The sequence below is a fragment of the Chenopodium quinoa genome, unplaced genomic scaffold (genome assembly GCF_001683475.1).
Source record: "Chenopodium quinoa cultivar QQ74 unplaced genomic scaffold, ASM168347v1, whole genome shotgun sequence".
Taxonomy (NCBI): Eukaryota; Viridiplantae; Streptophyta; class Magnoliopsida; order Caryophyllales; family Amaranthaceae; genus Chenopodium; species Chenopodium quinoa.
Window position 1 is genome coordinate 2,648,265 of NW_018744066.1, and position 23,309 is coordinate 2,671,573.

Consider the following 23,309-nt stretch of genomic DNA (forward strand, 5'->3'; position numbering starts at 1 on the left):
TAGACAATCTTTTTACCTTTTAAACTAATCTTTCTTAACGATAAGATGCACAAAGTGGATTTAAGTTAAGTATATACAAGCTACTGTTTTTATTTTTCTAATTTGATTGTGATGTCAGATATGCAATCAAATTAAGTCCTAGTAGTAATAATAGAATTAGTTTTTGGGCCCGGACGATGCCCCGGGTTATTACATGAAACTAACTGATCATTAATATACATTGTAATTTATGATTTAATTTTCTTGTAATTAAATTTGTTATTCATATTGTCATTTGCTACATATTAATATTTTGTATTAAAAAATTACATAGAGAATTACATAACTTGGTGGTAAGACATTTAGTTCTTGAATTAGAAGTTGCAAGTTCAAATCTTTTGGAAAACTTATATATATATATATATATATATATATATATATATATATATATATATATATATATATATATATATATATATATATATATATATATATATATATAATTATTATGAGTGCATGAAATGTAATGAAAATCAATGGAACAGAAAGGCACATGGCGTTATGAGTACTTGAATGGATGAAGTGGCGTAGTGAGGGGAGCTTATGTGACACATGGACGTTATTAGAAATATATTAGCATAGATATGGTTTGACACTTTCTTTTTCCCAACTTTCTTTTTTTTGGCTATTATAGTATTATGTCATGTCATTGAATTAGAAACATGATTTATATAAAGATTTGAGCCCTTGATCTCAAGGTTAATTAGACTATGTCTTAATATGTAATGTGTCTTTAATAGCAAAATAAAATTATAAAATTACATGGAGTAGTATCAGGTATAATATCACTAAAAATACGTAGCTTTTAGCTTTCATACATTATCCGAGCAAATAATTAGTTACTCTAAAAAGATTTATAGTAGCACCAACATTTTCAAATGCACCACATACAAAACAACAATTGCCTAATTTTTTTTTAACCAACAGTTCAAAAAGGAGACTAGCTTCCAATTGATTCAAAACTACAAAGCAAAGATTTAACTCTCTTAGCCAAGCTAATACAAGAACTAAATTAAGAGGGGATTGGGGGTACAAACATTGTGAACTTTTAGTGGACTATATAAATGCCAACATTTTCAAATACTCCAATACAATACAACATCAGTGATTAGTCTAGATAAAGCAATAGAGAACCATTATTCCATGGAAACACATACAACTACATAGTTAGCACGTTGGGTGTTGCTAAATTGTTAAACAGCAACATGGATATGATCATCTTCATTCTCATCTTGCATAACGTTGGTTGGCGCAATGTACAACAAACAGGCAGTCAAAAATCGATGGAAACGGACCACGAAGCCGAAAATGAAATTGTGGAAGAAAAGAGGCCAAAGAGAGAGGATGACGATGCAAGGGTAGAGGTATAGAAAAACAGGGGTCGGACAGAGTAGACAGAACATCAGAGCGCCTGTCAGGAGACACGAACATCCATTTCGATAATTGATTCGTAAGAAGATTAAGAGCCCACTATCATAGTCCTCTGTTAGGACTGTAAGGCACATTTGGAAGGAAACAAAGATAAAGATAACTAATATAAGGGAAATTAGCAGGAAAAGTGTAAGTGCATTTTGTGGGTAATTATTCATATGATTGGAGAATAATTGGCTAAAATAAGGTCTTAAGAAACAATTAATGAAAGGTAATAAAATCCATTTCATTTCATAGAAAGAAGATTGTTGGGCATTATTATTATCATTGGGCGAAAGTGAAAGATTAAAAGGAGGCGAGTTGATAATAGGAAGAGCATTTGAGAAAAAAGACGAGGAATGATTGAAACAATAAAAATGAAGGAGAGCGAGTAGGATGAATAGAAAGGGATAAATGCGAATGAAAACAGAGGAAGGACAGAGTAGAGAGAATATGAAGGAACAAGTTAAGGGAATAGACCATCCACTTCGATGGCAGATGAGTAGGCGGATGACAAAGTGGCGGTGTTCGTCGAAGGAGAAGAAGGTTATCAAGGACGATGAGAGAAAAAGGAGCAGCATCATGAGAAGAAGAATGGTATTGGAAAGGGTTAAAGAAGTGTAATCTGAGAAGAAAAGATGGAATTGAGGTCGAACAAATAAGTTGATCAGAATTAAAAGGATCCATCTTAGCTCATATTGATAACTCATTGAGGCAATCGAGCTCTTTCTCTGAATTTGGAGTTTGTAATGTGGTAGTCAAAATCAAAAGAGTTCCTCACTAAATAAGAGAAGAATGATGCAAATAGACAAATACCAAATGAAGAAGAATTGTGCAAAAAGACAAACACCAAAATGAAGAAGAACGATGCAAAAGGACAAATACCAAGATGAAGAAGAATGATGCAAAAGAGTTTCAAAAACGAGTACAGAAGAAGAAGAAGAAGAAGAAGAAGAAGAAGAAGAAGAAGAAGAAAACGGCAAAAAGCAAAATCTAGCCCCACTTATATCTCTACATGTTTTTTTTTTTTTTTTTTTGAATAGATATCTCTACATGTTTTTTACTCTGTTTTATAGTAATTTGAGTATTAATCACTAAAAAGTAATGAAATGAATTACTACGTACTAAACTACTAATCACTATTAGAGAGTGATGGATAACTCAAGTGCTGTAGTTAAAGCTTCATTTTCAATTTCAGGATATCTTAAATTTGATTCTCACCTTCATTTTATGGCTCTCTAAATAAATACTACTAATTCAACAATGATTCCCAAAAATAGTCTCAACATTAGGAGTAGTCTCATCTTAATCTTAAGTTGTGTTTTATTGTTGGAATTGTTTATACAATTCATTAATCGAATGAATTGTAAATTTTAGGGGGTAAAATGGAATAAGATTTTAGGGAATAGGGTAAATAGAGTAACCCATTCATATAAAGTTGCATAATAAAAAATAAATAAATAAATAAATAAAACTCAACAAACAATAGAATCAATAGAAAGGATTCTAATTCAATTGAACTCATTACAAAATATCCGATCAAATGACCCCTTTATGTGAGGCCAAAGATTAGAAAGGGCGGATATGGGCCATCTTAGTAGCTGCACACCGAAAAGGGTTCGGCTTTTTCCATATACACCTTGGTGCACTCATAAGTATTTTAGGGTTTGTTCACTTCAACTTAATTTCAGTTCACTTCAATTTCCAATTTCCTTATCTCATAAACAGTTCAATTCAGTTGTCTTTTATTTTAATGAGGGACTAGAATCGAAGCTTGATAATTTTTTTTCATAAAACAGGGTTCACGTCGATGCTGATGATGAAGAAATTAGGGTTTAATAAAGGGAAGGGGAAAAAAGGATTTTTATGCAAAGCATGTGATTTTTTTTTTTTTTTGTCGCAAAATAAAATCAATTGCCGGAATCCGATCTAAGGACTTTTGCCACAACCTTAAGTGCGATAAAATGATCTTTAGAGCCACATTTTTTGTAAAAGGACCTTTACAACAAAAGCACCTATTTTAAAGGACCTTTCTGATAAATTTTCCTAATAATTAAGATTCAAATCGTAGCAATTTATTTTCTTAAGTTATTAGTAATTAGGTTTTTACTCATAGTAGAAAACTCTCTTGGCCAATTAACTTTGAATAATAGTACGAGTAAAAAAAATTAAAAAAAAATATAATGCATGGATCTAAAAATGACTTACCACGCTTTGAGCCTTTGACGCCACCACTCAGGTGAGGTGAGGCCTACCAGGTTACCAGAACTCCAACTCAGAAAAATAGTGGAAAAAACAGCCACAAAAAGTTGGGAAAAGTTTTTAAAATAAGTTGCCTGGTCTTTTTTCTGTCTTTTTCTTTTTTTTTAGGAAGTAAGTTTTCTGGTCTTAAGTTGAAGACTTTTTGGTGCCAAAAATAAAATTTTGTCCATGATTGGCTGATTGCCTTGCTAGTTTGCTTTTTTTTTTTTTTTTTTTTTTTTTTTTTTTTTTTTTTTTTTTTTTACAAGAAGCCTTGCTAGTTTGCTACAAACAAAATCTTCTTTAAGAGGACCTACGTATAAAACCGCAATACGAAATTTCTTCGTATTCTACAAGAGACTAGGTTAGAGACTCCAATTTTTGCTTTGTACAGAGAATTTTCTTTACCTCACCAAAAAAAACTTTTAGGATACAATATATTGTCATCACATTTGAGTATCCCTAATTCATTATACGAAGAATATCAATTTATATAAAGGTTTATATGAATAATATCAATTAATAAAAATAAATAAATAAATAAGGGTTCGTTTGACATTGTTGTGGTTTTTTGGTTTTTGGTTTTTTGTCTTTTAAAAGTATATGATATATGTCCCATAATGAATAAAAAATTATTTGAACTTATTAAAATCATGATAATTTTGAAAACTGACAACAGAAACGTGGAAACACCTTTTTCTTGTTTCCTGTTTTTACTTTTGGGTTTTAAAAAAAACAGGAAACTGAAAACCAAAAATGATGTCAAACAAGCCTAAGTAACTTCATTTTTCATTTGAAAAAACGCCCTTTTTCTAACCTTATTTTTCCACTATGGTACCCCTTTATCTGTTAAGGTGATGATCTCATTTAATTATCATTTCTGTAATACCCATTACTTATTTAATTGGTCATATCCGAAGTGGTCGCACCACATATAAAAATTTGTGTTCAAGACTTCAAGTAAAACTTTATGTCGGCGTACTTTTTTGTGAAATAACTTTGTGTACAGGAGTTTGCTTTGGCGTACATGGCAAATAAGCTGAAATAAGCTCCATGAGTTTAGTGTCATGTGAGTGCTAATTAATTTAATATGGATGTTGATCTGATGGTGGAGACGTATGCACAATGATCACTGTTTATGCATACGTTGAACTTCAAACCTAAATTTGTTGGGGAATTTGTGTATGATCAAGGGTCACAAAAATAGCAAACAATTGAACCGGAAAACTTCAAGGCGTGAACGGAATCACTTTCCTAAAAGTATAATTCCGACCCTAAACTACAACCGGGTTTTCACGGAAATTTACTTAGGAGATACAATGAAGAAACAATTGCAATCACAAGTAGGATGATTACAAAACAATGTAAATAAGCCTTTGGATTTATGATGATGATAAAATGTTGCAAAAGAGGTTTTCAAGAAAATTAGTTTTCTGATTTTTTTTCAAGTATCTTCCAACATATGTTCATTGAACATATATATACTAAAGCATAATCTACTTCAAAAGCCACGAAAGTAACTGAAATCTTCAAACAAAACTGACTGAAACCGTCTGTTTCATTTTCCTCTCTGACACGCGCCCGATCGGGCTAACTAGAACGTCAGATATTCGCTTCCCCTCGTGCCCGATCGGGCGGTAGCCCATTTTCAAGAAATTGAATTTCCGTCAAATTTGGTATCCTACTCGCGCCCGATCGGGCGGCGGCTGCCCGATCGGGCGGTGAAGATTGCGATTTCCAAGCCACCCTCACGCCCGATCGAGCGAGCACCATGATCGGGCGGCTGACTGGGCGAAGATCAGGAGCAGCGAACTTTCTCTTTTCGTGAGCTCTTGATTGTTCTTTCAATACAATGCTTTAATAATTTTTTATAATTAAATTACAACACCATAGCCTAAGTAATTTAATTATTTACTTGAAATTTGTCTCCAATTCTCAAAATTATTCAACAAAATTTAAATAATATATTTCACTTTGAATATATTTGGTGATAATTTATAAGGGTAAAGGTAATTAAAGATATTAACGATGGTAATAATGTATAAGCAAGCGTAAAAAAAAAAAAAAAAAAAAAAAGTGCGAAAGTATTAAAATTAGAGAAAGAACTCTTTGATGTTTTATGAAATTCATTTCTAGAGTATATTTCACTATTTATAACTTTTACCTTTTAATTCCCCAAGTAGTATATAATACGATTATACGAGTACTAAATACTCCGTATTGATAAGCTCGTTTGCAAAACTCCAAAAGGCAAAAGCCTTCCTAGAATCCTAGTAGCTTTTCCCTTTGGTCATAAGCTCGTTTGCTGCCTTTTTCTTCTGTCTTGCAAGATTCATTCTCCATTTTCTATCCTTTGTCTCCTATCCTAGGCCCCACCATACAAAATTTGTATCCTTTGTCGTAGTTTTTTCTCCCCATCCTCTTTCCTATTCTTTCCCTTTTTCTTTCCTCGACAAAACACCAAACTTTTTTCGTTAAAACAAGAATTAAAGCTTGTTGCTCATCATGTTCATGCTAAGGATACATGACCATCGCAGTATCGTCAAAATTATCGAAACTTGCTGCAAATTAAAACAATACACTCTGTATATTACTTCATTCAATTCGTTGTACCATTTTTCTTTTCTGAGAAGTTGCATAATAATTGCACTATGTGTCTATGTTCATATTTGGTACGGAGTACTATACTTATATTCATTTTTGATTCACACACAATATAACCTATCCACCCATGTCTATACTATTATTAAAACCCAAGGGGTTAACATGTTAACGACATGTATCATACTTTGTCATCGTAAAATTTATGAAATAGCGCCACATAAATGATAACATGACAACACATTAATATTTGGATTAGATTTAAACCATCACTTGCCTTGAAATTCCCAACTTTTAATTACCACTATTCTACAATTATGTCACTTTATTACTTAATTAACATTCATATGTGAATTGTAACTTTTCATTAAGGTTACTTGTATGGTGTTACTGGTTTTGTCCGGGGTTACTTGTAGGTGTTATTTGTATTCTGGGTTTACTTGTATAGGTGTTACTGGTTTCGGTCAGGGGTTACTTGTAGGGTGTTATTAGTTTGGTATGGAGTTTTGGTCTAGAGTTACTTGTAGGAGTTACTCAGAATACAAGTAACACCTACAAGTAACCCCACGATACAAGTAACCTCATAATGCAAGTAACACTTTACAAGCAACTCATACAAGTAACCCTAGAATACAAGTAACACCCTACAAGTAACCCCTACAGCACCATGTGGCTTGCCACACTGAAAAACCTCTGAAAAAAGAAAGTATATTAAATGCTTATATGCAGTCGGTCTAACCCTTAGAGCTGCATATAACATTACCCTATTATTTAAACTCAAAGTAATTTTTTCCTTTTGTATTTAAACAAAAATCGAGGCATCGTCCATGCCTTAAACTAGTTTACAAATGATAACAACCATTATTATTATCAACCAGTTCTCTCTCTCATTTGTTTGTATTACATGGTCAAATTTGACATTTTTCTCTTTTTACAAAAAATTATGTCCACACCAAGTGGTACATTATGGAGTAAGGGTTTGTCTTGATTTACATAATCGAGTTGAACTGAACTGAAAATAAGTTGAAGAGAATAGGCCCTAAGTACACATAAGGATCATCCTTGATGATTAGCACGACATTGAAAATTGTAAACTATGTACATCTTAAGGGCCTGTTCACATTTACTGAATTGAACTAAACTGAACTGATTGGAGCTGAACTGAACTGATTGGAGCTAAACTGAACTAAATAGAGGTGAAATGAATATTTTATAAAAGAAGAAAAGTAAGAGTTGAACTGAACTGAATTGAACTGAACTGAACTGAACTGATTGGAGCTGAAATAATGAACTGAACTGAAATAAACTAATTGGAGCTGAACCTGAACTGAAATTAAGTTTAAGTGAACAGGCCCTAAGTATATAAATGTAGGAAATTTTTATTTTTATTACCTTTAAAAAGCACACTTTCGCTTTTAACTACCTTAAGATGTATATTGCATACACTAGGACAAGTGTCATTGCTGGTGTAACAAGGAATGATTAGATTTGCGTGCTGCTATATATTAGCCATGAAATTATTCAAGTAAAGTTTTGAGGGTCATTTTAGCCCGTAAAAGATCTAAATGAGCTCGAAATTGACAAAAAATAACTTGAATGAACAAATTTTTTTATATTTTTTTGAAAATGCTATACATAGCCCATAGGGATACATATAAGCATTAAAAACATTTTTGGAAATTTTTTAAATTTAGAAAATCATGACAAAAACACACTAATCAAACTGATCTACGCGTGTTTTGTCATGAATTTCTAATTTATACAATTTTCAAGAGTGTTTTTAATACTTATATATAATAACCCTCATACAAAAAACAATTGACATACTCTTATAATGTGTTTGGGTAGTTGTATAAAATTGTTTAAATAAGGTTACTTTATAAATGAGGATACTCATACGAATAAATAAATAAAATACTCAATATGTTTTTCTTAATAACATCACTTAAGATTTGAACACTATTCATATGGTACTTTATTATTTCGTACTTCCTCTGTTTTTTATACTTGCAACACATCTTTTATCACGCTTATCGATGAGGTGGTTAAACTAGGTATGTAAACGAATGGATTAAGCTATGAAATATGAACTGTAGCAACCTATCCCTTTCTTCTTATAGGTGTTAAAATTTTCGAGTTGGCGAGTCGCCATAATTTATTAATCACGTATGAAAGTACAAAACATTATATATATATATATCACAAAAAAAGAACAGAAAAAATAAAAATAAAGATAAAAATACAATGACCATGGAGACCTTTTTTTTAATAACCGGTCTGTTTGACCCATTATTATAACAGAAAAAATGACCTTAGAGGCTTAGAGACCAGCTGTCTAAACAACTGGTCTCATTTCATTACAAAAATAAAGCATTATTGCTACTAGCATCTAAGAGATCTGTTATTTATAATAACTGGTCTCTTTGATAGATTTCTTTTTTAAAAAATTCAGTTCACTTCATTTTACTTCAGTTCAGTTCCAATCAGTGCAGTTCAGTTCAGCTCCTAATTTCCTTTTCTTATAAAGTATTCATTTTAGCTCAATGCAATTCAGGTTAGCTCCAAATCAGTTAAGTTCAGCTCTAATCAGTTAAGTTCAATTCATTTCAGTTCAGTTCAGCTCAGTTCAATAAATGTGAACATACCCTAAATCCCTAATATACTCAAAAACTTGAAAACAATTTTGTTAAAACAATAACATTTAATTCAAACTCACAAAATTCCAGAAAACATAAATATATAAACTCATATAGGATACGCAACAACTATCTACAAATCAACAATAATAGTACGCATACAAATCAACAATAGCAAGATAGAAATTAATAACATCATTTTTCTTGTGTTTGTGTGTTGAAAAATATCCCATTAAGATTTTGGGGTTATTTTAGGCCTTAAAGAATTCAAACCGAACTTGAAATTGGCAAAAAATAACGTAACTATGTAGTTTTTTTTTGTTTGTTTTTTTTTTGAAGTAACTATCTCGTTTTTCATGTCATAAAATGTATCGATATACGTGTCATTAATTTTTTTTTCCACAAAAATTGTTCGGGTTATTTTTTAAGGGTCGGTGTAAGCGTTTAGCCCTATGGATCTTAATAGAGCTCGGAATTTACAAGACGTAAAATTTATGAAATCTTAATATTAATTCCATTAACTTTTTGTTACAACTTTGGGGTATTATTTGTGAGATATAAAATATTCCAAAGTTGCAACTAAAAGTTAATGGAGGTAATACTAATGCAAAAATATACTCTATAGTATGAAACGAATTTAATAAATATTGGTAATGGGGCAAAAATAATTTAGAGACGAATGAAATACTTTACGGTTATACCTTCAAGTATATTGTGGGCAAGTGCCTATTGGGCTATTGGAGTAGGTTTCAAAAAGAAAAAAAAAAAAAGCGTCTATTAGAGTATATATTTTTTTGGTGTTTAGAGAACCAAAAAGGCGTGTGAGTAAAAATCGATTCCAAAATTTCCTGAAATCGGAAGAAAAACTCTAATTACTTGAGCTATTAAGGTACCCCGGAGTATTGGTTGTGCTCGTAGAACATAAATCTTCGCTGCTTAGTTCGGCAGTTCCTAGCTCAGTAATCCGTAGATCAAAGTAAATATCTCATCTTTATCTCTTCCTCCTTTCATCTCTCTCTCTTCAATGGTGGAACTTTCCCGCCAAATAAATCCTCCATAGCAGCAACCATTTTCCTTCTCCAATTCCGCCATGATCAAACCTCAAAGTTCCGCGTCTTTCCTTTTCTCTCTCCTCATTCTCTTCTCCTCTTCTCTTCATTCCCCCTTTCTCGATGACGGAACCCTAACCCTAATTCACCGTCCTAAGCCGGATTCCTCAAATTCGCGAAGAAACTACATCGTCCGATTCTTCAATTACAAGGATGCCGATGTTCACCAAAGTTACCTCCGTCGTAGCATCAAATCCAATGGCTGGGAATGGATCGAGCGCCGGAATCCTGCGGCGAAGTTTCCGACTGATTTCGGCGTCGTTTCGATTGAAGAATCGGTTGAAATGGCGGTGATCGGAGAAATTGAGGGTTTGAATAAGGTGAAGGATGTATCAGTGGATTTTAGCTACTCGAGGAGCTTGCTTGAGGAGGAGAAATTGGAGAGAGAAAGTGTTTTTTGCGATGTGAAGAAGCGGCCTGGGAAGATATTTACCAAAATGTCCTTTGAGGCTGAGGAAGAAGGTGTTGGAGGTCACTGGAGCTCGCTGAGCAACCAGACGATCGATTGGAGGCGCCGGAATCTTCTGGAAAAGGTTAGATGATGATAATAAGTTTGTAATTGTTTTCGATAGATTAGAAATCTGTATATTTATCAATTGGTACATTGAATTTTTCTAGCATGTAAATGTTGATGGATAATCTTATCAATGAATCAATGAAGGATTGATGATATCAATATCAATTCAAGATATACTAGTATGTATTGACATCGTACTTTGATTTTGATATCAAATAAGGCTAATGCTTTGCTATCTTTGTTTGAAATATGTGAATCTTTCTGAACTTGATGGAATTTTAGTGAGCTGGTGAGAGTAAATGTAATGGAAAGTTTCTGAAAAGTGTAGGACTGGCATTGAATTTGAGCGGTTCGATTATGATAGTGTTGAAATAAATGGAAATATATCGACAAATTATTTCAATATTTTCTGATGTTTGGAAATGTGTCAATTGAGTTTATGTCAGTGTCATGGATAGCTTGAGAAATGTATTGAGAATTTGAGATATTGGTTGATTTAAATTTGTTGGAAACCAGTTTTGCCAGTTTGTGTTCTTTTCTTAAGCAAAACCATAGAGGTCTTAAGCTGTTCTTTGTACCTGTGAAAGAACTAAATACCTTTTGGTATAAGATTTAAACATGGAGCTTGTGTGCATTGTATTTGTGACTTGGTTGCTGATTATTTTTGTTCTATTTTTGATGCAGAGTTCTCAAGTGACCTCCCTCTTTGGCGCTGATGTTTTATGGGCCAAGGGCTACACAGGTGCTAAAGTAAAAATGGCAATCTTTGATACTGGAATTAGGGCAAATCACCCTCATTTTCGCAATATTAAGGTATACTATATTCCTAAGTAGATGGATTGTCACTATAAAATGTTATTTTAGTCATGGAGGTGATATTGTTATGACCTAAAGAATGAAATTTGAATACTGAATACTGTAAAACAGTAGTCTTATGTTTTGAGTGGTTTGCAGGAGCGAACTAATTGGACAAACGAAAACACTTTAAATGACAATCTTGGACATGGGACATTTGTTGCTGGAGTTATAGCTGGCCAAGAGTCAGAGTGCCCTGGATTTGCTCCAGATACTGAAATTTATGCTTTTCGTGTATTTACTGATGCACAGGTAATCCATGTTTTACTACAAGAGAGAAAAATTTGATAATACTACTATTGCTAGACTTGCAAGCCTTCTTCTTCCCCCAAGTTAAAAATTTGTATATAACTGGAATTTTTAACCTATATAATTTATACATTATACTGCTCTCTTGTTCTTGGACTTTTTCCTAATGCAAAGTACTACCTCCGTTAACATTTACTTGCAACTTTGGAATATTTTATTTGTTAATAATACCCCAAAGTTGCAAGTAAATGTTAACGGAGGTAGTATATTGATTCAATGGTAAATCTTAAAAGGTGCTGTGATACTTGTGCTTTCTCATTGAATGGATCATTTCATCATCAGCTTCAATTAGAGGAAAAGTTATACTGTGCTTGGCTGCGATGACCGAAAGAGCTTTAATAAAGGAGAATTAAATGTATAGAGAGAAGAAGCTATAACAATCAGCAAATTTGATCATCTTTAAAAGTGACATTTCTTAGCTTAGTGATTTGGCATTTTTCCTTTTTAGGGAGTTCCAGATTTTTTTTGTTACATGACTCTTCCTAGTCCTTTGCCCTTGTAAAGAAGAAGTTGGTATATCCTATTAGATTACATGGGAGTGGACTAGTGGAGAATAAATACTTAGTCTTGAATCTTTGATTGGTTTAAGCTAGATACACAGTTTCTGTGGATGTGATGAAAGTTTTTATTTGATAGGCTTCAAAGAATACTGATCCTTAGCCATACTCAAATGAACACAAAACATAGAAAATAAGAAGAAAAATGCAAACTGATCAAGGTAAGGTATCAATGTATGTAGCCATAATCAAGGTTTAAAAGCTAACCAACTCTCAAGAAGTTGGCACTCTCTTTCCCTACAAATCAATCACCACTTGTCTGAACATTCCTACTCCCTAGCCTATGTGTACATTCCTCTATTCCTTATATTGATACCAAAACTAGTGTGGCTTCCTCACTACAATAAACTTGTAACTAACTTTTTATTGGTTCCATAATTTCCCTTGTCACAAACTCAAAAGAATTCTTTTCCCATTCCCACTTGCTTCCTTCTTGCATATTGTTGGGGGGTTGGTGGCCTGGATTGATTCTCTGCATTGGCCACATATTTTTTTTGAGTCAATTGATAATAAGTTGACTAAAGATGGAGCTTTATCAAAATCATACTAATTACATCTCTCTTTTTATTTTTTCCCCCTCTGGATGTTGAACTTCAAGTAGTGTGCTATCAGCAATTTTGTGATAATCTTTTATTCAGCTTATTGCAGGTGTCATACACATCATGGTTCCTTGATGCATTCAACTATGCCATTGCAACTAATATGGATGTGCTAAATCTGAGTATTGGTGGTCCTGATCACTTGGACCTTCCATTTGTGGAGAAGGTATGTTGGTTGACGGATTTCTTTTCACATAAATTGTGGTATCTTATTGCAGTATCAAAATCTTATATATAAGTGCATATTCGTCTACAGAACAGGAGTTTTGTTGTTGGGGGGGGGGGTTTACAAAGTGTTTCAGATTTACACCTCCCATTTTGAGTGTATATGTATTACTTCCTCCGTTTCTATTTAGTTGACACGTTTGATTTAGGCACATACATTAAGGAGAGGAGAGAGAGTGAGAGAGAATGAAAAAGCAAGTGTGGTAGCTTGTAAATGCAAGGTAAAAAAGTTACCCTAATAGGAAACGTGTCAACTAAAAAAAAACTACCTAAAAAGGAATACGTGTCAACTAAAAGAAACGGAGGTAGTATTATTTTTATATCGAGATTTACATGATAAAAAAAAAGAAAGGAAAAAAGAAAAAAAAATATATTTCCTTTTAGCCTTCACAATTAGAAAATTGATCTGATACACCATTATTTTTTACTTGCTTCTATTTGCCCTTGTTATTTAAGGTGTCTAAATTTTTATTTATGTACCTTATTATAGCGTGTTAGCATCTTAACTGCTGATGGTTAAGTGGTGGCATATATAATATAGTTCTTTTACATGATGCCTAATAACCCTTTCCAGTGCTACTATTGGTTGTTATATCTTTGCTTTGATTGCACTAGAATCGTTGATAACATCTCTATGGCGGAGACAATTGATAGTCTCATAGTAATGCTGGAAAGTAGGCTAATTTATCCGATGACCTCCCTTTAAAAAGCTTCATGTCTGTTGTATAGTGATCATAAGGCTTCCTATGGCTCACTCGCCTAAAAATGTTATATTTTCCTTAAGGTCCGTGAATGTTGATTGGGTTGATTCATTATATAACATGTACACAGTGTAGAGTTGTCATTTTAATTATAAGGTAGATGCCACTATATAAATAACTATGGGTAAAACTCACAAGTGAAGGAATGGGGGTGGGGGAAAGGGAAAAACGTGAGAATGAATGTAATATTTAATTATAGTGTTTAGGTTTTGATGATTGTTTCTTGTAACCCTTACTTCATGCATGTGTTGATGCTAAGTGGTTCTTGTATACTGTTGGAAGATGACTGAGGCTTTGGAAACATTTTCGTTTTGTTTAGGTTTGGGAACTAACAGCTAACAACATAATCATGGTTTCTGCAATTGGAAATGATGGGCCACTCTATGGTACACTGAACAACCCAGCTGATCAAAGTGATGTCATTGGAGTTGGTGGTATAGACTATACTGATCACATTGCATCATTTTCTTCACGTGGCATGAGCACATGGGAGATTCCACATGGGTAATTGTTTGATTGTTTTCTGTATATTTTTTGCTTATAATAAGTACATCTTTGTAATCTTTAGCTAATGCAGCTATATAGTTAATAACAATGGAAGAGACCTTAATCATCTTTTCAGCAAATTGTGCATACAGTGTATTTGATATTCTATATTGAGTTATGGATTTATTTGTGGTCAGATATGGCCGTGTGAAGCCAGATGTTGTCGCTTATGGACGTGACATTTTGGGTTCAAAAATCAGTACAGGGTGCAAAACTTTGTCAGGCACAAGTGTTGCAAGTCCCGTGGTTGCTGGAGTGGTGTGCTTGCTAGTCAGTATCATTCCAGAGAGCAACAGAAAACGCACCCTGAATCCTGCAAGCATGAAGCAAGCACTGGTTGAAGGAGCTGCGAGGCTCTCTGGTCCTAATATGTATGAACAGGGTGCTGGGAGAGTTGACCTGTGAGTTACTTAATTTGTGCATACTTCTCTTCATGGTCTGACAAATACACTAACTTTGTTTTCACAAATGCTGATGCCTTGCTTGTTACAATTGCAATCAATTGCTGATTATGGTGTCAGGTTAGAATCATATGAAATCTTAAAGAATTACAAACCACGGGCAAGCATCTTTCCTAGCGTGCTGGACTTTATGGATTGCCCTTATTCATGGCCTTTTTGTCGTCAACCTCTCTATGCTGGTGCCATGCCTGTTATATTTAATGCTACTATTCTGAATGGTATGGGAGTGATTGGCTATGTTTATGAGTCACCGAACTGGCATCCATTTAACGAGGAAGGCAATCTGCTTAGCATCCATTTTACATATTCAGAGGTTGTATGGCCATGGACTGGCTATTTGGCACTCCATGTCCAGATTAAGGAAGAAGGTGCACAGTTTCATGGAGTGATTGAAGGTAACGTGACTGTTAAGATCCGAAGTCCACCTGTTCAAGGTGAGAAAGAAGTACGAACTAGCATATGTGTTCTCAGATTGAGATTGAAAGTTGTTCCAACTCCTGCAAGATCCAAAAGGATCCTGTGGGATCAATTTCACAACATCAAATATCCACCTGGCTATATACCTAGAGATTCATTGGATGTCCGCAATGATATCCTAGATTGGCATGGGGATCATCCCCACACAAATTTCCATACTATGTTCAACATGTTGAGTGATGCCGGATACTATGTTGAGACCCTTGGTTCTCCACTTACATGTTTTGATGCTCGCCAGTATGGGACCCTCCTGCTTGTTGATCTTGAAGATGAATACTTTGAAGAAGAGATAATTAAGTTGAGGGAAGATATTCTGAACACTGGATTGGGCTTGGCTGTGTTTGCTGAGTGGTATAATGTTGAGACAATGGTTAAAATGAGATTTTTTGATGATAACACAAGGAGCTGGTGGACCCCTGTTACTGGTGGTGCAAATGTTCCTGCACTGAATGACCTTTTGGCCCCATTTGGGATTGCATTTGGTGATAAGATCCTTAATGGTGATTTTTCGATTAATGGTGAACAAAGTAGGTATGCATCAGGAACCAACATACTAAGGTTTCCAGCTGGTGGATATGTTCACAGTTTTCCTTTCATAGATAGGTCAGATGGGGGAGCTACTCAGAATGTGCTATCATCCGGTCTGATGAAGGTAATTATAGTATCCTATTTTATAGCCATTCAACTAGAGTTAATAATTTATTTATTTTTTTGAAACAGCTAGAGTTAATAATACTTCCTCCGTTCTATTAATATTGCAACAAGGAGGAAATTACGCATCCCTATGCACATTTTATATGCTAAATATCTATAAATGTGTAAGAGTAAAAATTATAAAAAGTTGAGATTGTTAAAGTATTTTATGAGACGAATCCAACAAGATCCCACTTGACTATGTTTTGCTTAACGTATAAATCATATTATATGGTCAAACAAGAGTGATGAATAGTGCAAAAAGTCCATTGTTGCAATATTAATAGAACGGAGGAAGTATATGCTTAGATGTTGATTGCTTATTTTTATTTATTGGAGTAGTTTTTATTTTGTCAATGGATCAGGGGTTTGGGAAAGACCTGCCCGGTGCCCACATTCTTTATCATTCAAAATTTATAATTGACCTTTTAGTCTTTCCTTTCAAGGGAAAAAAAATATATAGAAATGCCTAAATCAAACAATCCTTTTTATAATTTCCCCATTTTGGTGAGTGGGATGATTTTCTATTTTGCTGGCTGGTTGACTGGGATCACCTGCTAATAGTTTAAGCAGTTAAGCTCCTTTGCATGTCAAGTAGGTCTATCTTGCTAACATCTTTATCTTAATTCTTGTAGGAAAATTCACCTATTCTTGGTTTTCTGGAGGCTGGTGAAGGCCGGATATCAGTTTATGGAGATTCAAATTGTCTTGACAGTAGCCATATGGTTACTAATTGCTTTTGGCTCCTTAAAAAAAATAGTAGAGTTCACCAGTAGTAATATCAGGGATCCAATTCTTTTCTCAGATTCTGTTAGACAGGGTGCATCCTTGTATATAGATGATAAGCAGTTGCCATCACGAAGGACTGACGTGAATTTCTCAGCCTATTCCGCTGTCATGGGGAAGGAATTGATGTGCCGGACTGACTCCAGGTTTGAAGCGGTAGGAACTAAAGGTTATAATATGCAAGTTAGGGGAAGAAACAGAATACTTCCTGGTTACCATGCTATTGATATGGGCAGAAGTTCAAATTCCAGTTTTGAGGGCTCAGGTCTGAAAGTCCACCGTATAGTTCCCCTGAAAACTGGCGATTCTACAAGTAACAAGTATTTTGGCCTCTTTTACACGGATGAGGTAAGGAACTGATGCTGCACATATAATTTGCTGTTTCATAAGCTATTTAGTACCTCATATATGATTTTTTTTGATGATTTATACAGCTTGACATGCCTGTGCTGGTTGCTAGTCATTGGCTTGTACCTGCAATAATTGCCACTTCTGGTTAGTATTGTATTCTTGATGAAATTTCTTTTATGTCATGATTATTTTTTTCATCTCTGAAAACATTATCCCTATTTTGCCTAATCTCCTTCCAACTTTATTTAATTATTTTGCCGTATGGTTTTGTGGTCTCATCCAGTAGTCAACATGTTCGAGGTTTCTACATCTGATCGAATCTTGCACACCTAGTTTTCAACCCTAAATTTTATTACAATCTGTGGGTGTCTTATTATTTACGTGTTTTTGTAGGATTCTTGCTTGTTTTGAGCTTTTGGCGAATCCGACAAAAGCGGCGGCGAAGGAGGAAAGGTTCAAGCTCTGGTAGATATCCAAATGTGTAATATAATTGGCGGAAAAGTTTTGTAGCAAAGATCGTAGTTCTTAAGATTGAAGCACAATTAGATTTTAGGATCTGTATTTGAAACTGAAATTTAGATTAGTCTTTTTCTTACTCTTATAGCTTTTGGCTAGATCCAACTTAAATACATTCTAGGCTCCAAAAATTACACAAGTAAAAAGATCTTTGTTGTACTGTTACTGTCATGTTGGTAGTTAAGTTTCGATATAGTAACTTAGTATCTGCAGTCACATATAAAGGTCCAACTTATGGAACATTGTTGGCTCTCAAAAAAATCACGCTGAGTTAGAATTTATTTTTCTCCGACTGTAATAGCCAGCAACCGTTAAATCTGTATACAGTTGCTCGATTTTGCCAGATATGAATGTGATCTATGGTGCATGCAGCTGTGCAGGCTACATTGAATTCAAGGAATATGGATTTTGGATAGGTGAGTAAGTAGTATTATCACCAGAAACTATTTGCCAAAAATCTCTTCATGCCCTGCCAAGAATCAAGGAAAGCAAGCAGATTAAGGAAATCCGGATGAATTATATTATACGGACTACGGAGTAGTAAAATTTAGACCCTAGGTCAAAGACTTTTATGCCATTGTTTGCAGTTCGAACAACTTTGGTGTGAACATAAACATGATCCCATTGCAACCAGGATATATCTCCACAATCAACATCAAACGACAAAGAATTATTAATAATAATGAGAAAACAAGTACAGGTTGATAATCCAATTCCTCCTCGATTCTCCATTATGATGTGTGTACATTCACAGACAAACTTGTCAATATTGTAAAATAATGGAACAATTCAGGATTTAAGGCAATTCTTTTACACGGCAACAGATTCTTAACATTCACAGGCTGAAGAACTTTGAGATTGTGCTCTGTTCGTCATATCAATGGTGTCGGGAACATACCTATAACATGGTTAATAGATCAAACAATTAGAATCCCTTTGAAGTAATATATAGGTGTAGCAATGAAAAGAAATAACTTTAAAGAAGTTTAGGATTCATCAAAATGGAGTATGGAGCTGAATGAATGCTCCCTCCATCGATATATATAAGCTCCAAATACATTTAACATGGTTTGGGTGGAGTTGATAAAAGGTAAATTAGTGGAACCATATACCATTGATACGAGTAAGTAGATGGGGTCACATGGCTATCAAGGAAATGGAGCATTCTTTTAAGGACACCCATAAAAGAAATCCATATAGGGACGATGGGAGTGGTCCGTTTCCGTGCTCAAACATAATCAGACAATACAAGCCAAAGGAAAATCACTTAATGGAAACTCACATTTCTTCTTCAGGTTCATTCTTTATGGCATTTTTAGCTATGCACATGAAAGCCTCTTCAACATTTGTACCATCTTTGGCTGAGGTTTCGAAATAAGGAATATTCCCCTTGCTCATGCACCAAGCTTTTGCCTTCTTTTCTGAGACCTGTTTTATTTGGAGATATACATGAGCTCATATGATTATTGACAATAAAGACAGCAAAAAAAAAAAAAAAAGGGTAGGTACAGCATACAAGTAACAAGTATTAACTCCTTTTACATTGACCCAAAGACTTCAGACTAGTTCAACTTGATGTACATTATCATAGGAAATGATTCTTATAATGTCCAAGATCTCAAATTGGAGAAATGCCATTTATTTTTAAGATTTAAGAAAATTTACCACTCTGCCGCTTCCACCATCAACATCTATCTTGTTTCCCAGCAAAATAAATGGGAAGTTATCTGGATCACTTGGGCTTGCCTATCAAACAAAAAGAGTAAAAATTCCGTGTAGTTACCTCCCTTGAAGTGTTCAAGTATTTAGGACAAACTTGAAAGAACACATACCTGTAATAAAAAACTCCTCCCTCCACCGATTGAGGTTCTCAAAAGACTTCGTGACATTAACATCATAAGTAAGAACACAACAATCTGCACCACGGTAAAAAGCAACACCTAGACTCTGAAACCTTTCCTGTCCAGCTGTATCCCAAATCTGCAATTCGGCCAAACAACATTCACCTTAATTTAGACTTTAGAGTATTGCGGGACAAATTTTTCAGTATAGAACAGACAACAAGCAAACAGCTGCTGATGGATACACAGGATACATGAATTACAACATTTTAGACCATCTTTCTCTACCATTTTCCATATGTTCTTTGTTTTACAGAGGGTACATCACAAGCTCGCTGATAGGTAAGCTACCGACTACCGTTATGGCGTTGTGCGTCTGAAAAAAAATATATCAATAACAAAGTCTCTACCGTCAACTGTTTTTTAGGTTAAATTTCATTATCTCATCCTATTTAGCAGAAACTGCATCATTAATATGCAAATCAGAGCTCTAAACCCCTTTACTACATTCAATCCATGGATACAGGGTGACAGAGAAAGGTCATCTTTATCTTGCTCAATGCCATAGATAGAACAAAGTGACCACAATTCACCAATACGATAAGAAAAGGATCATTGGATCAATCTCTAGATATAAGAACGAGAAAAGGCGTACGAGAGAATCTCTTATTTTAAATATTTAAATGATCCAAAAGGAGGTTTCTGCACAGCTATAAAGCTACATTTGATGGGTGAAACTTAGTAAGCACAATAAAGAATATATATAAAGGAAGAACAGTAGCAGAAGCAAATCTCCCACGAGGCCATGACCAATCAGTTCCACTGAATCTTTCCATAAAAACCAATACAATGGTTATGAAGGATGCAGCAAACTGTTTCCATCACCATATGAGTGGGGTTAGGAGAACAAGTGTCTACTCTAGGTCCATGAGACAGAAATGAGATACGGATGACAACATAAAGAGCACAGATGCAGTCTGTTGAATAATTAGTATTTAAGCCATTGGCTCACATCCTTCAAAATGTATTCAGATTTCTGTCGAATCGAACACGTAACATGATTTTGGGATACCCTAAGTCCCAACTTCTTCATGCCAATGAAGGCAGACATGCTCATACATCAATATACAAGCTGCATCTTTGCACTCTGAATTGAAGGCAAGGAAACTTCCTCTATCTTTTTTTATTTTTTTATTTCGGAAGAAAAGGTTCCAAAAAATGCACAAGTTACCCCCATGCTTTGAATCATGCACCATGTATCCCTAAAATTTGACATAATCTACAAAGCTCGGGCGAGTGAGGAGCAGATTATAAAGCTTCCAGCTTCATACAATTACACTTCTTCAAATTAGAATCTAACCAAATTCCCAAATTCTAAAAGATCTCAACACTAAACATGCATTGAACATACCACAGCAATTGAAGGCAAATTCACTTGCAAAAACGAAGTAATTAACGAATGCAAACTGCAAAAAGGATGAGTCATAGACATGATCATACCTGTAATGTGAAAAGCCTATCTTCAAATTGAAGTTCTTTAGTCAAGAAATCAGCTCCAATTGTTGCTTTATACTGATTACTGAACTTCTTATTAACAAATCTGAATTTTATCAAATTTAAGGCAAAACCCCAAATTTCTAATTCCAACTATTATTATACATCATACATTAAAAACACATTCCACGAAATTGATTGAAATAGGTCAGCAATAAATTTAGAAAATGGGGCATGCAATACAATTAAATTAAAAAAAGGTAATCAGACTAATCATTAGAATTAGCCAAAAAAAAATGAAGGTAAAAAATATAGAGAAAGCATAATTCAATTGAAAGGATACTGATTCATAAGTGAAGTCTTCCCAACTCTGTAAAATCATCATCAAATATTCAAAAAGAATAAAAATTTAAAATCAACCCATCAAAATTCATCAAATTCCAAAAGTAATTAAAAATCAAGGAAAGAGAAAGAGATTAAAATTACCCGCTATCACCAAGGATTATGATTTTGAGGAGCTTTCGACGACGCGATGCCATTGACCTTGGATTTGAGTGAACCCCTTTTCGATTTCTGTTAGAAAGGAGGAGAGAGAGAAAAAAAAAAAAAAAAAAAAAAAACAAAGGGAAAATGGGGGAATTGAGGAAGAAGAAGAAGTAGACAAAGAAAAGGAATATGCAAGCTAAGGGATTCGTTGTCTTGTTACAGAAACTATTGCAATTTGCAGCTGTAATTTTGCTACTTAGCGACTAGTCTTTTTACGGAATACAAGTAATTAAAAGTCTAATACGTACTTATTTCAAAAAAAAAGAAAAAAAAGTCTAATGCGTATTTGTACTTGTACTTGTACTCATACTCGTACTCAGTATTTGCTTAATTCAGACACTATTAGAATCAGAGCGGTGAAAAGTTAAGCCGACCCAAAATACCGATTCAAACCTGATTACTAACCGACCCATCTGAACCCAAAAAAATAGTGACCCAAACCCGAATTGAAACCAAACCTAAACCCGAGTTGACCCGAGGATGTGAGACCTGAACCCGAACATGAACCGACCTGGAGATGACCCGACCCGAATGTAACCCGTAAATTATTGACCTAAACCGAACCCGACTTAAACCGAAATTGACTCAAACCCGTTTTAACCCGTCAAAACCCGGATTTAACCCGACTTGTTACTAACCTGACCTGAATTCAACCTGACCCGATATTAACTCAACATGTTACAAACCCGACCCGAAATCAACCTGACTTGTTATTGACCTGACCCAAATTCAACCCGACTTGTTGTTGACCCGACCCAAATTTTACCAGACCTATTACTAACCCGACCTAAAAATTCAACCCGATCTGTTACAAACCCGACTCATAATTAACACGACTTGTTGTTGACCCGACCGAAATACAACCCAAATTGTTCCTGACCCGATTTCAAATCACCTTAAATGCAATTTAGACCACCTTATTATTGTTGATCAAAACATTTTGTCTAGGGAAACCAAGTCGGTCCAGGCCAACAAAAAAAAGGAGCATCATCCTCAAATTTAAGAGTTAAATATAGTATATATTTGTTGTATGGTCAAAGGAGATAATTATCTTCCTAAATTATAGACTATACTTCCCTAGTATATTGTCATACATATTGTAGTCAAAGAAAATAATTAGCTTGATAAAAATGATAATTATCTATTTATAGTTAGTTAAACCCGAATATGACCTGACTTGGAAATGACCCGACCTGATTGTAACCTGCAAACTATTGACTTGAATATAACCCGACTTGAATCCGAGAATGACCCGACTTGGAAATGATCCAACCTGATTATAACCCGCAAATTATTGACTTGAACCAAACCCGACTTAAATCCGAGAATGACCAGACTTGAAAATGACCCGATCTGATTATAATCCACAAATTATTGTCTTGGACTAAACCCGACTTAAACTTCTGAATGACCTGACCTGATTCTAACCCGCAAATTATTGACTTGAACCGAACCCAACTCGAACACGAAATTATTGACTTGAACCGAACCCGACTCGAACACGACAATTACCCTAACCCGTTTTAACCCGTGAAAACCAGAATTAAACCGACATATTGTTCAACCGACCTGAATGTAACCCGACCTATTATTAACCCGACCTAAACCCGACCCAAACTCGATAAGAAGTATGACCCGGTGTGACCCGACTCAAGTATGACCCAACCCCAACCCGACCCGCATAGGTTATGGAATTAATCCGAATTGACCCGACCCACTCTTACCGACCCAAACCCAAC

General features: G+C 34.6%; 2 protein-coding genes across 2 annotated transcripts; one reads left to right on the forward strand and one right to left on the reverse strand.

Annotated features, from left to right (window-relative positions):
* Window positions 1-9,190: 9,190 nt before the first annotated feature.
* On the forward strand, window positions 9,191-17,929 carry LOC110691020 (subtilisin-like protease SBT6.1). The gene is given in 11 exon segments (XM_021867957.1): window positions 9,191-10,569; window positions 11,238-11,366; window positions 11,508-11,660; window positions 12,923-13,039; window positions 14,179-14,363; window positions 14,543-14,806; window positions 14,927-15,995; window positions 16,672-16,782; window positions 16,784-17,170; window positions 17,257-17,317; window positions 17,567-17,929. Coding segments are annotated over 11 exon segments (3,120 nt in total). The 5' UTR covers window positions 9,191-10,017; the 3' UTR covers window positions 17,659-17,929.
* Window positions 17,930-18,327: 398 nt separating this feature from the next.
* Window positions 18,328-21,740, reverse strand: LOC110691021 (ras-related protein Rab7A-like). Its single transcript, XM_021867958.1, has 7 exons — window positions 21,511-21,740; window positions 21,368-21,394; window positions 21,031-21,130; window positions 19,518-19,669; window positions 19,355-19,430; window positions 18,972-19,117; window positions 18,328-18,587 (listed from the first exon to the last, which is right to left on the reverse strand). Exons 1-7 carry the CDS (start codon window positions 21,561-21,563, stop codon window positions 18,518-18,520), a joined length of 624 nt encoding a protein of 207 aa, XP_021723650.1. The 5' UTR covers window positions 21,564-21,740; the 3' UTR covers window positions 18,328-18,517.
* Between the last annotated feature and the right edge of the window lie 1,569 nt (window positions 21,741-23,309).

Excerpts from the sequence above, each read along its gene's own strand:
- LOC110691021 (XM_021867958.1), bottom strand. The coding sequence starts at position 21,563 with ATGGCATCGCGTCGTCGAAAGCTCCTCAAAATCATAATCCTTGGTGAT. Across the intron at positions 19,118-19,354 it reads ATGGTGGAAGCGGCAGAGTG|GTCTCAGAAAAGAAGGCAAA; the intron begins GTAAATTTTCTT and ends CAAATAAAACAG. Across the intron at positions 18,588-18,971 it reads AATGAACCTGAAGAAGAAAT|GTATGTTCCCGACACCATTG; the intron begins GTGAGTTTCCAT and ends ACCATGTTATAG.